This window comes from Macaca fascicularis, chromosome 5 (assembly GCF_037993035.2).
Source record: "Macaca fascicularis isolate 582-1 chromosome 5, T2T-MFA8v1.1".
In the NCBI taxonomy this organism is placed as follows: Eukaryota; Metazoa; Chordata; class Mammalia; order Primates; family Cercopithecidae; genus Macaca; species Macaca fascicularis.
Genome location: NC_088379.1, coordinates 170,813,472 through 170,826,336, shown reverse-complemented (window position 1 = coordinate 170,826,336; position 12,865 = coordinate 170,813,472). Strand labels below are relative to the sequence as shown.

Sequence of the window (12,865 nt, the reverse complement as noted above, 5' to 3'; positions counted from 1 at the left end):
TTGGACACACTATCCTCAGTAAGCTTTTTCATTTTTGATCTAAAGTGAGAGATGTGAGACTCTCGTTTTCACTTGAATGTATAGAGGCCACCGTAGGGTTATTAACTGGCCTAATTTTAATACTGTTGTGTCTCATGAAATAGAACCAAGGAAATGGAGAGAGACTGAAAAATGGTTGGTAAGTGGAACAGTCAGAGGACACACACAACAATGATAAAGTTCTCTGCCTTATATGGGCATGGTTCATGGTGCCCAAAAAATTCCAAGAGTAGCATCAAAGATCATCGATCCCAGATCACCATAACAGATATAATAATGATGACAAAGTTTGAAATACTGTGACAATTACCAAAATGTGACACAGAGACATGAAATGAGCTCATACTGTTAGAAAAATGGCATTGGTACAGGGTTGCCACAAACATTAAATTTTGTTAAAAAAAAATGCAGTATCTGTGAAGCATCATAAAGCAAAGTGCAATAAACCAGGTATATAGGTCGGGTGCAGTGGCTCACGCCTGTAATCTCAGCACTTTGGGAGGCCGAGGCAGGCAGATCACGAGGTCAGGAGATAGAGACCATCCTGGCTAACACGGTGAAACCCTGTCTCTACTAAAAATACAAAAATTAGCCGGGCGTGGTGGCGGGCACCTGTAGTCCCAGCTACTGGGGAGGCTGAGGCAGAAGAATGGCGTGAACCCAGGAGGCGGAGCTTGCAGTGAGCCGAGATCCCACCACTGCACTCCAGCCTGGACGACAGAGCGAGACTCCATCTCAAACAACAACAACAACAACAACAAAACAACAACAACAACAAAAACAGGTATACCTATATTTCCAATGTACTTTCCTACTAATATCATATTACTACAATATTACTTTATTTAAAACTTTGAATATCTGACAGATAAAATATTGATAATCTCTTACTTACAAAAGTCAGCAGTGTCTGATTATTAACTAAGACTGAAAAAATTTTGCTGTGGTTTGAAGACTTGATAATTTATAAAGCACCATCATTTTGAGAGGAAAAAAAAAATCACATTTTTCCCTAGGGATTACTTCATATGATTATATTGTTTATTTATGTGCAGAAGTTCCTGGGTGGCATGTGGGGGTCTAAACTCAGCTCAATTTCAATGCCAAGCCAAACTGAAAAGTGGTTTATAAATCTTTGCCTCAGAAGAGGCGCTTTTTTTGTAATGTTTCCAAGACAAGTACAAGCCAGCTAATGATATTCCTACTTGAGAGAAAGAAGTACACTACAGGAGCTCGATAACCACTCAAATGCAGCAACCAGGTAAACGAAGAAATCTCAAGGAATCACAGACTGATCTTCCCAAATCCTGTGCTGGCTACCAGATACTAACCTTCCATAAGATTAGGCTCTATCTAAATATCATACTCCAAAATTTCCAGTGTTTACATACGTATAAATTCTGAGAATCATAAGCTAATGCTCACAAATAGCCAAAATTTCTGAATATTCTGTTTTTAACTTTTATGTTTTTCTCAAATACTGGTCTCTTTTCACAGTAGGAAAAATCTGAGAATTCAAAGTGACACATTAATCTTCCTTCTTTGAGTTGATATTACTTACGATTCATATGCCTGAAGAAAAATATTTCTGAGATTTTACAGTGTCATGTAAAGACTTGTAAGTCTGAATAAATCTTTCTAAAATTCTGGAGTAGGGGAACAGAAAACAAGTAAGCAAAGGAAGAACAAAGACACATGGGAAGAAAGGCAGGGAAGAAAAGGGATGATTACATTAAAGAAATGAAGGAAGAAGAATAATAGAGAAGAAGCAACCCCAATTTTCTGCCTTAGGGTAATAACAGGATTGCAAACCATGGCTACGGAAATATTGAGCTTTCTAAACCATTCTTTCAACTAGAGGTTTCAAAAACAAACAACCAATAACAAAGAATCATAGCAAGTATTTGATACTAATAAGTTTCAATATTTTCAAAACAGATACTCCTTCTAAGTTTATGCTGTTTAAACTACGAATGCCAGAATAAATGAGTTCTTACCTTCTATTACCCATTCACTCTGGCTTTTTCTCCCTTCCCAGTGTTCTTGGCAGAGGTCAACTGGGGAGCCCTGATTCCCTGGGTTCCAGAGCCCCAGTCAGCTTTTCTGAAATAAGCCCTGAAAAGCTAGAGCAATCCTGGTAAAATCAGTTTTCTTTTCTTTCCCTCTCATCCAAGTCTTCCCCTCATCTCCCAAGCTAAAAATTCACCTTTGCTATTTTCATTCTATAATTCAGCTTTCTCTGCATTCTTCTCATGCTCTGTTTACCTTTCTCTGTATGCATTACTTTTCTATGTTTCTGCTCTGAGTTACTTTATTCTAAACATGTAGTGACGCAATTTTTAAACTTTAAGAAAAAAACTGTAAATGGTATGGCAGATACAGCTAAAGAGTTTCAAACCACAGAACAGTCTCAGCTGAAGTGTGACTATACACACCTGTCGGCACTACCTGTAGTTTCATCACTCCTTGGGGACCAAACACTGCTTTTCCTGTTTCTGGTCCAGCAGCTTAGAACGTCACCTTGTCTAACTATAAGACATCAAGGGAAGGGTGTCAAAAATACCTTATACAAAACCTGCCAGAATAACTAAGTGGTATAACACTTTGAAAGAAGGGTCCCCAGGGTATAAAGCTTAAGGTCAGGAGACAAATAGAAAAATCTTTCCAACTTTGGAAAGCAGGAAAAGGTGGAAGAAACAACGTTGAGAAAGAAAGAGAAGAAAGGAGGAGAAGTTAAAGAAAGGGGGACGTGTGACTAATAAAAACAGTTTGAATCCAGGATATGCGATGGTAACTGAAGCTACTTTACATTTTGATGTTGCTGTGTCATGCATTTTAGCCCATTCTATATGAATTACTTTGTTTCTGCTTTAACCAAAATACACATATAAAAAAGACAACCATCTCTAAGGCTGTTGGATAAAATATCCTGATTTTTGTAAAAGTTTTGTTCTAAATGTTGCATCCAAAAGAATGATGAATTTTATATAGCTTGTTATACTTAGCAAGGCACTTTCGCATATGCCATATGTCATCTCATTTGGGCCCCATAAGAACCCAGGAGGGTAGGCAGGACAGGTGATCAGGTCTGATGCTGAGAGAACTTAAATAACACTGTAGTAAACAGGGGAGCCTTAACTTAGAGTAAACCTGAAGCTTTGGAACTGTATGTTCCATGCTCTTCCCAATACACATGATTTTAATGTGTTTACAAGATAGATTCAATTAAGGAAAGTACTATTTGTAAAACATTTGTTTGTATAATATTCATTGCTCAAATTTATCTAAGCTAGATCTAAGCCATGAAAAAGGAAAAAAAAAATAAGCTAATTTGAACTTTTACTTATTGTAGACCTTTGTTTTCCCTCCTGTTCAAATTATCATAATTTTATGCAAAATGTTCTAAAGTTGAACTGTAGTAGATAAATGATCTTCACATGATCTCCAAACACCATTACCATATAACTTATAAACAAAAAGAATATTTGAAAAGAGATTGAGATCCTCAGGAATTGATGAGAATGAAACTTGATGGGATTGTAATATTTTCTATTCTTTCATCACTTTCTCATCTATCTCTGTTTTTAATGAAAATTCCATCTTAATACAAGCATCAAATTATTACTTCATTATGTTGCCTTATAGGAGAAACCTAATTCTATTCCCCTATAATTTCTCCCAAATAAACATTATTTCCACCATTTCTATTGTCCATTTGTGAACATGGTAAGTATTTTCTGATACAATTTACTGAAGTGTTACTTTTGAGAATCATTACATGATTGGGAGTTCCTGAAGGAACATCATTGAAATGATACTAAGCTGTATTAAGCAACAATGCTCAACAACAATTCTCTAACTCTAGCAAAATTAAAACTATTTTCCAAATTATAAATGTTTCACCTTTGCCCACATATGCATTTCTGCCTGACAAACACAGCTCTCTACTTAGTTATAAAGTCCAAGACATTTTTAAATTAGACTTTCTAAGTTTTCTCTTAATTGATGCCAACGTTCAAAGCAACTCCAATGTCCTCAAAGTAGTATTTTCATGGAATTAAAAATATCAATGGATAACTCTAGGGAAATGATGCTTTTCACAGGAGACACATGGCATTTATTATTTGAGAAACACTTCTAAAGTTTTATTTTAGGTCAATGGCAGCATTTTGGGGTATGATGCTGACATAAAACACATTGGAAATAGCTATTTATATGGCTGACTTCATACAGACCTCAATCACTGAAGGGATTTAGCCCCCCAAATTAGGAAGTCACTTACATTGACTCTGACCTGCCCTCATGAGAAGTCCAGGTGCTTCTTCTTGAACTTCAAGGGCTCGGGCAGCCCAGGCATTGCCCCAACACTGCTTAGAGCAGTGGTCAGTCTGGAAGTAAAGAAGCACAGTAGTATCCCAGAGTGAGTGTTTTAAACAAGGCCTGCAAGAGGCACTAATACTGCATCCACGTCTGGCCACATGCCATTTCAGACTACAACATTATCCCGCCACAGCAAGAAATGGTGATGAAAGCCTAGAATAAGCTGTATTTATCCAAAGAATCTATCATAAGTGAGTTACAAACACATTTCTCCATATTGCCATTTATTTGGAGGTTAGCCTTGATGGCGTGATAATATTACAACTCCATATTCAAAATAATTATGGAATACACAGAAAGTCAGTTAATTATATATATACTATTTGAATTATATTATCTGTAAATAAGAACAAAATTGTAATAATATCATAAAATAGATAAAATTATTTTAATTAAGTAATTAAGTTGCAATTACAAAATATATTGATTTTTGTTTATTCTTCCTTTTTTTTTTTTTTTTTTTTTTGAGGCAAGGTTTCATTCTGTCACCCAGGCGGGAGTGCAGTGGTGTGATCACCACTCACTGCAGCTTTGACCTCCCAGGCTGAAGTGATCCTCCTGCTTCCGCCTCCCAAGTAGTTGGGACTACAGGTGCATACCAACACACTTGGCTAATTTTTATTATTTTTGTAGAGGTGGGGTCTCCCTATGTTGCCCAGTCTAGTTTCAAACTCCTGGGCTCCAGTGATCCTCCTGCTTTGGTCTTCCAAACTGCTGGGATTACAGGTGTGAGTCACTGTGCCTGGTCTATTCTTCCATCTTTTCAAAAAAACCTAATATACGCCTGAAACTAAAACTAGTCTAATACACATATATTCCATTATTACTGAACAAAGTACAATATAATTTAATTAATACATAGTGCATAAGATTTAGAGTAACCAACTAGAAACACCACAGGGTTTTCTCCCGACCACAAAAGAACTCCATTTACACAGCAGTTTGACTAGTCCAGTTGAGGTACACTAGAGCTACACCAGGATCTTCATTTACTCTCCAGTGTTTCAGGAAATGCAAATGGGTGATTCCTCTGGGGGCATCCACCAAAATCAGGCTTAGCTACACCCCAATGGTTTTGGGGACCCTCACAAACTCAAAATAAAAAACACAAACTGGAAGAAATGAAAATGAAAGCATTGTGGGAGAGAGGAGAAACCACTGTTTAAGAAGAGACCAAGATACTATTTCAATTCTAAAGATAAATAGCTCTATGACTTTACCAAGATTTGGAGCAGGGATCTGTTTCCTCTTGAAACAGTGGCAAAGAAAAAAAACCCCAGAAAACGGTTTTTATAATTGATATGATGGTAGGATCACCAGATGAGCCTTTCAAAAACTAGGAATATTCAGGACCCCTCACAGAGATTCTTATTTCATGCATCTGGGATACAATCTAAATATTAGTTTGTTTATTTATTTATTTTATTTTATTTTATTTTATTTTATTTTATTTTATTTTGAGACAGAGTCTCGCTCTGTCGCCCAGGCTGGAGTGCAGTGGGGCAATCTCAGCTCACTGCAAGCTCCGCCTCCCGGATTCACACCATTCTCCTGCCTCAGCCTCCCAAGTAGCTGGGACTATAGGCGCCCACCACCACGCCTGGCTAATTTTTTGTATTTTTAGTAGAGACAAGGTTCCACCGTGTTAACCAAGATGGTCTCCATCTCCTGACCTCGTGATCCACCCGCCTCGGCCTCCCAAGTGCTGGGATTACAGGCGTGAGCCACCGCGCCTGGCAAATATTAGTATTTTTAAGACTCCCCCAAATAATTTCAATGTGCAGCAAGTGTTAAAAGCCACAAATCTGAAATTCCAAATGATCTCAAAGCATCTTCCTTGACTCCAGAGATTCTTAGCCTGTAAGTGTTCTATGACTGTGTGCCTCCGAATTCTATGATGCTGTACCTTAAGCTCATTCTGTCACACTTAAATCTAAGAAGTACCACATTATTTTTAAAAAGGATTTAAAATGATGGGCCAAAAAAGGCATTACACAACTACTGAACTATAATAAACATAACCTTGACGTTTTTTCCTTCAAATGGTATACTATTATCTTACATGTATATTACTTATTATACTATCATCTTACGCATGTGTATATGTATGCTGTGGTGGGTAAGATATGTATCCAATAATCTTCCAACTAAAATTTCCATTTGTCTAAAATTACATCTTCAAATAACACCAATATTTTTATCAACTTAATAAGAAAAAGTAGGATCTTTGCACTGCAAATTTTTAAAGTTACACTAATGATAAAAAAATTTAATTACTCACTAATTTGGCCTTATACATTTCTCACATTTTGAGTTATGCAAGGCTACAATTATATAATTCTTACATTTTGGATTCTAGAGAGGAAGTTGAAAAAGCAGTAATCAATGCCAAAATCTAAGAAGGCCAAAAGAGTCATTTAAAGGACAACAGAATTAGGAAATAAATACGCCCAATCTTAACTAAAGTGTGCTTTGTAGATGACTCATGCTTTGGGGTAAACAACTGTAAAAGCGAACACTGCACAGGCAAGATGTAAATCCTGTAAATATACAGAAGCACAATCCCATGTAGAGGTGAATATCAACAATTAAAATTAGATAATAAAATATAAAAATATAAAGTTTAAGTACAAATATAATATGACAAAGATATGTCATTCACTAGCAAAGTCTAAGTTTACTTCTAATAAAAGTTACACCTAATACCTATTAAATACTAAGAATCATAGGATACTAGTATTATTCCCATTTTGTACCCAAGGAAAAAAGGCTCAAAGAAGTTTAGTAACTTCCCCATGTTCTCACATCTGGAAATACCATAATCAGAATTCAAACCTAAGGCAGGCTTGACTCCAGAAATTCTTACCCTGTAAGTGTTCTAGAACAGTACAAGAGTAATGGAGAAATCACTTTTAGGTTGTCCTTTATCATAACATGCTAGTCAAACACTAGAAGCAAGACCAATTTTTTTTTAATTTCAGAAAGACATCAAAAGAATCTACAGAACGTTCATGGACCTTTTCGAAGATGTTACCTTCATTTCTGTACTTTCAAAGGAAGATATTCATCATAAAATATCATGCATTTATGTGCTTGCAAATTGAAAATGAAAATTTAAGCCATAAATGCTATATAATATATAAATTCACACTAAACTCTAATGTATTAAACTACAAGAAGCACAAAAATTGCCTCAATGTTACCAGAATAAAAATTAACAAAAAAAGGTGGGGGGTGGGCATGAGAAGATAGCATCATGAAAGTAATAGTTCCAATAATACTGCAAAATGCCTTTTTTCATCATTAATAATACTATTATTTCATCAAAAATACATGATTTTTCTGGCATTCATGCAAAAATTCTTGGGCAAATGCTCAAATTTGAATGTACAGAAAGGCAGCAGAATCAGTTCTCTGAGGATTTTTTGGTACTAGGTCTTACTCTGCCAATGATTTAATCATATTCTCCTTGAGCATCACGTTCCTTATTTATAAAAATGAGAGGGTTAAACAATATTGGTGAGTTTTTTTTCCCATATAATATTTTAAGAAAGTTTTCAACCATGAAGCAAAGTTGAAAGAATCATACAATAAGCACCCCTACATATATCTTTCACCTACCTTCTACCATTACTATGTTACTATACTTGCTTCATTGTGTATCCACCCTATATCTATCCATCACTGCACCTTATTTCTGGTTCACTTCAAAATAATTCAGTCACTGATGCACACCTTCCCCTAAATAGTTCAGCGTGCCATAATTGAGTTCAGTAATTTTTTTCATCTTTTTATATAAAATTTATAAATCTTAAGTGTGCACTCAATTAGTTTTAATAAATGCATGCACCCAATGCCTATCAAAATATGAAATATTGTATTAGTGTGTTTTAAAATTTGTTTTCTAAGTAACAGAGACCAAGATATAAAACAGGTATAAGCAAAATGGCTTTATGAGAAGTAAGGAAAAGTGAAGATCTTCACCCTCAGGGGGTCCTTCTACCCTGACTCAGGGGGTCCTTCTACCCTGACTCAGGGGGTCCTTCTACCCTGACTCAGGGGGTCCTTCTACCCTGACTCAGGGATTCCAAGAGCTCCAGTTCTTCAAAATGGGGAAAATCATCTGATCAGATGCTCTCAAAGATCCCTTACAGCTCTCTATGGAAATGCCTCTGACCACAGACGAAAGTAATTAAACTACTCTGCCTTTCACCAAACATGAAACAAGGCCAACTTCTCAAAGCTTGCAAGTTTCACTGGTAAGTTATAATTGGTTTAATTGTTTGTTTATTATGCTTAAGGCAATCCCGGGTTTGTGTCTCGGATAGTCATCTTTTTTTTAAGTGATTTTGAATAGTAATTAATATTTTTCTATACTAGGGCCAAGCTCTAGTCACAAACTGGAATACGCCTTCATACATTATGGCCAGTTACCAAATACAATACTACTATGGGTAGGTATTTACAGTCAAGAGTGGAGTTTTCTATACATAGAGGAATTACAATTCCTGCTGAGATCAATCAGTCTCGGGAGCATGCACGCTCCCTCTGTCTCTCTGACCTTAACATAAGCTGTACCCTTTGAATAAACAAAGCCCCTCCAGGGAAATGTGAGCGGCTAGCCCTGCTCCTCCCTCACGTGTAACTCTAGGCAAGTCTCCCAGCTGTCCTGGGCTTCAGTTTTATGGTTGGTAACACTGAGGGAGGGGTGACTAAATAATCCTCGGCATTAATAACTTCAATCATATGAACAGTGAACACAAAATTCACTTCAAAAAAGCCAGCTTCCTGCAGACAATTAAGTACCTGGAAAAGAAAGCTATAAACCTGTAATTCATCAGATCACTCAATCATCATAAACATTCAGTCCTAACCACAGATTTGACTCAGACTGCAGGAAGACTTAATCCTGTTCTCAGTATTTACATAGATATTTTTAAACAGCTCAATCTTGTTTCTCCGACACAAAACTTTCTCTTTTTTTCCCCAGATTATCTTCCTTAAAAGGAATTCCAGTTTGAGCTATTAGTATTTATTGAATTTTCTAGAACTTCACAAAGGTCAATATTACTTATAATGTAGTACATATGTATGAAACGGGCCCCAGTGAATGATGAGCTCTCCTCTGTACTTCTTGTTATTTATGTTTTAGCCAGTCTATTGATCATCAATAATGCCTATGATAAAGGTAATATAAAAAGACACACTCCATGAGTAACTCAAGTAAATCAGAATTAGTAGACTGGAGAGACAACTCTGGTGGGAAGAGTTTGAACCATGAGCATATTCATTGCTCGGGACTGTTGGCAGACATTCTCCATGGATCTCTTGGGTTTCTGCACGTCTTGTCAGTAGAAGTACTGATCTGATGTCCTTTGTTCTAGATTATATTTTTAAACATTTTTCTATAGGGAACAACCTAGCCAGATACAGCAGAGGACAGATTTGTTTGCTGATCAGTATAACAGCTCTTTCTGGGAAAAATCTTGGACAGGTTTGCTCGCAGCCTATGATAAAAGAGTTCCCTAAGTTCAGGGTCCTCAGTTGTGACAAGGGTCCTCTGCATTCACAGTATCCACCTTCCCGCTCCACATCACCCCCAAGGGACTTAGGGTACAAGAGGAACTCATCACAAAAATGAATTTCATACTGTTTGCTATGCTAGACATAATAAAGGTCTTCATCTCTGAAGAAAGAGCTACTGTGAGCATCTATGAAATTGTGGCAGCCTGACAAGTTAAATGTCACAGTTCTTCACAAGGACATTGTCATTATCCATGCTTGTTATCTGGGTGCAACCTCTGTTCATCTGAAGAATCACTCAGTCTTTCAGGTAACACTGAACTGGCTTAAACATCATGCCTCTGCATAACTTTCCTGACAGACAAATTGCAGTTCATAGAATCAAAAAATTGTTAATGTTTATTTAGAAAACAAATTCTGGGGGAAAAGAATAACATGAGTAAGTTCAAGACTTCTTTATATTTACATAAATATAACATTTTTAGTAGAGGCTATTGTTTTCTGGGGTAGCGATGGATAAACAAACCCTATGAATATTTTTCACATGGGAATAGAAAAAAAGCCAAACAGGAAATACTACCTAATGAAGCCTAATGAAGGTAATGATCGTAAAAAATAGGTAAACATTCCTGAAAGAGTTTAAACATCATTTCTTGAAGGTGCTAGAAGCAACCAAAGAAGGCAAAGAATGAGAGGATTCCAGAGATTTACTACATTGCCTTCTCTCTCTCTTTTTCTTTTTTTTTCTTTTTTTTTTTTTTTGGAGACAGGGTCTCACTCTGTCACCCAGGCATCCAGGCTGGAGTGCAGGGGCCATCATGGCTCACTACAACCTCGACCTTTCCAGCTCAAGAGATCCTCTAACCTCAGCCTCCTGGGTAGCTAGGACCACAGGCACACACCACCACACTCGGGTCATTGTTTGTACTTTTTGTAGAAATAGGGTTTCGTCCTGTTGCCAAGGCTGGTCGCAAACCCCTGGTCTCAAGCAGTCCACCTGTGTTAGCCTCCCAAAGCGCTGGGATTACAGATGTAAACCACCGTGCCCAGCCTACGTTGCCAAACTTCCCTAGTGGATGCTATAAATAGTACCCAAACTTCCCCAGTGGATGCTATAAATAATTATAAACTAAAATATAAGTGTTTTACATAGTATCTCAGTTTAAATGGCTATTATGAGACAGCTGTTAAATTGTATGACTGCAAATTAAGGGCAAGATGCAGAATGGGAAGGCTCAGTGATATAGGATTCTGTTTCACAACACAGTACTTGCATATTTTCAACTAGACCTTCATACTTAAAAAGCATCAGCTTTGCCCTGAATTTCTCAGGTGAGTAAGCTACATATCATTGATTTGCTTTAAGCAGTTCTTTCTAATTAAGCCATATTTCAAAAAGTAACATCTATATGCTATCTCTGAGAAACAGTATGAGATGCCAAACAAACACTCAGCTCTGAAAAGGCTTTCTCTCACAATCAAAACAGACAACATTCTGCAACATGAGGATATAAACTATGTTTCTTTCTAGAATCTATTAAGATTCTTAGAATTTCAGAGACACATATTAAAGATTCACTGAGTTAATTAGCATAAATAATTTCATTTTCACAGAAGACTTTAATCATAACAAACTATCATGTACTAAGGGAGTTTCGTTGGTATTTTTTTAAGTCAATGATCTGGACTTGTTACTTAAATAAGAAAAGTATCCATTGGGAAATTGGCCGAAATCTCTTATTTCAAAAACTGCTTGGAATAAACATGTAATTACTTCATAGTTCATGTGGCATGGTGATGATTTTATCAAATATTTGCTCGTGAACTCCAATGCATAATTAAGGTATTTTATATTTGATTAAAGAAGAAAAACGAGAAAAAGAAAAGAACTCAATCCAAAAGCCTTTTTTTTTTTTTTCCATTCTATGGTAAGATAAGCACCTCTATGGGAAATGTGATTTCAAATGTAATTTTCTATGATGTGCTTACACAACAGTAAGTATAAACAGATACTTTTTTAAAAAGGGAATAGAATGCAGTCTTGTTATAATTATCTCTCAATAAAAAAGTCCCTAATCAAGATACCCTGACAGAATGATACCTGAGTCCCTAACTTCTCACATTCTATTGAACAACTATGGAACGAGGAGGAAATCTACTTGGCAACCTGCTTCCAGTGAAGCTATCTCCTGGGCAGGGATTCTAATCAGGCTGTGCCTGAAAGCTCTCTTTTCAATATAGATTTCCAGATCCCAACCCAAGCAACTGGTTTTGCACTTCTGATTTGTACTTTAGAGTCTTTAATTTTAAGAAATGTCTCCAGGTGCTTCTAATGCTCTGGCAGGTTTGAGAGCTGTTGACATGGGTCACAGACACTGAGTAGGAAACCAGAACAGTAAGCAAACCAAATCAAGTTTTAGAATGAAAAGTAGGAAGCAACAAGGGAGTGGATCAGATCTGAGAGGGCTCCGGGGCTGACAATGAAGACAGAAGTGGAATTCTGACATCTGAATAAGACAGTGTGTTAAGACCAGGAACACAGTCAGGAAACTAGGTGTATGGGCCCCTAGATTGCTAAACAAGGCAACAGTGCTTCCAACAGAAAGTCTATTGTCTTATTTTCTGGATCCAGGGACAACACCATGTTTAAGAACACCATTACTTTGGGAGGCCGAGGCGGGCGGATCACGAGGTCAGGAGATCAAGACCATCCTGGCTAACACGGTGAAACCCCATCTCTACTGAAAAATACAAAAAATTAGCCGGGCGTGGTAGTGGGCGCCTGTAGTCCCAGCTACTCGGTAGGCTGAGGCAGGAGAATGGCGTGAACCCGGAAGGCGGAGCTTGCAGTGAGCCGAGATCATGCCACTGCACTCCAGCCAAGGTGACAGAGCGAGACTCCGCCCAAAAAAAAAAAAAAAAA

At 37.1% G+C, this 12,865-nt stretch overlaps 1 protein-coding gene across 2 annotated transcripts in view; it reads right to left on the bottom strand.

The window, feature by feature from the left end:
• TLL1 (tolloid like 1) overlaps positions 1-12,865 on the bottom strand; it is a 225,490-nt gene that overhangs the window by 173,709 nt on the left and 38,916 nt on the right. Inside the window, exon 2 of one of the 2 annotated variants that reach the window (XM_005556245.5) lies at positions 4,322-4,427. The exons of the other annotated variant lie outside the window; for it this stretch is intronic. Coding sequence (XP_005556302.2) covers positions 4,322-4,343 — 22 coding nt within the window. The 5' untranslated portion in view covers positions 4,344-4,427. The remainder of the gene's footprint in view (positions 1-4,321; positions 4,428-12,865) is intronic. 2 annotated transcript variants of the gene reach the window in all.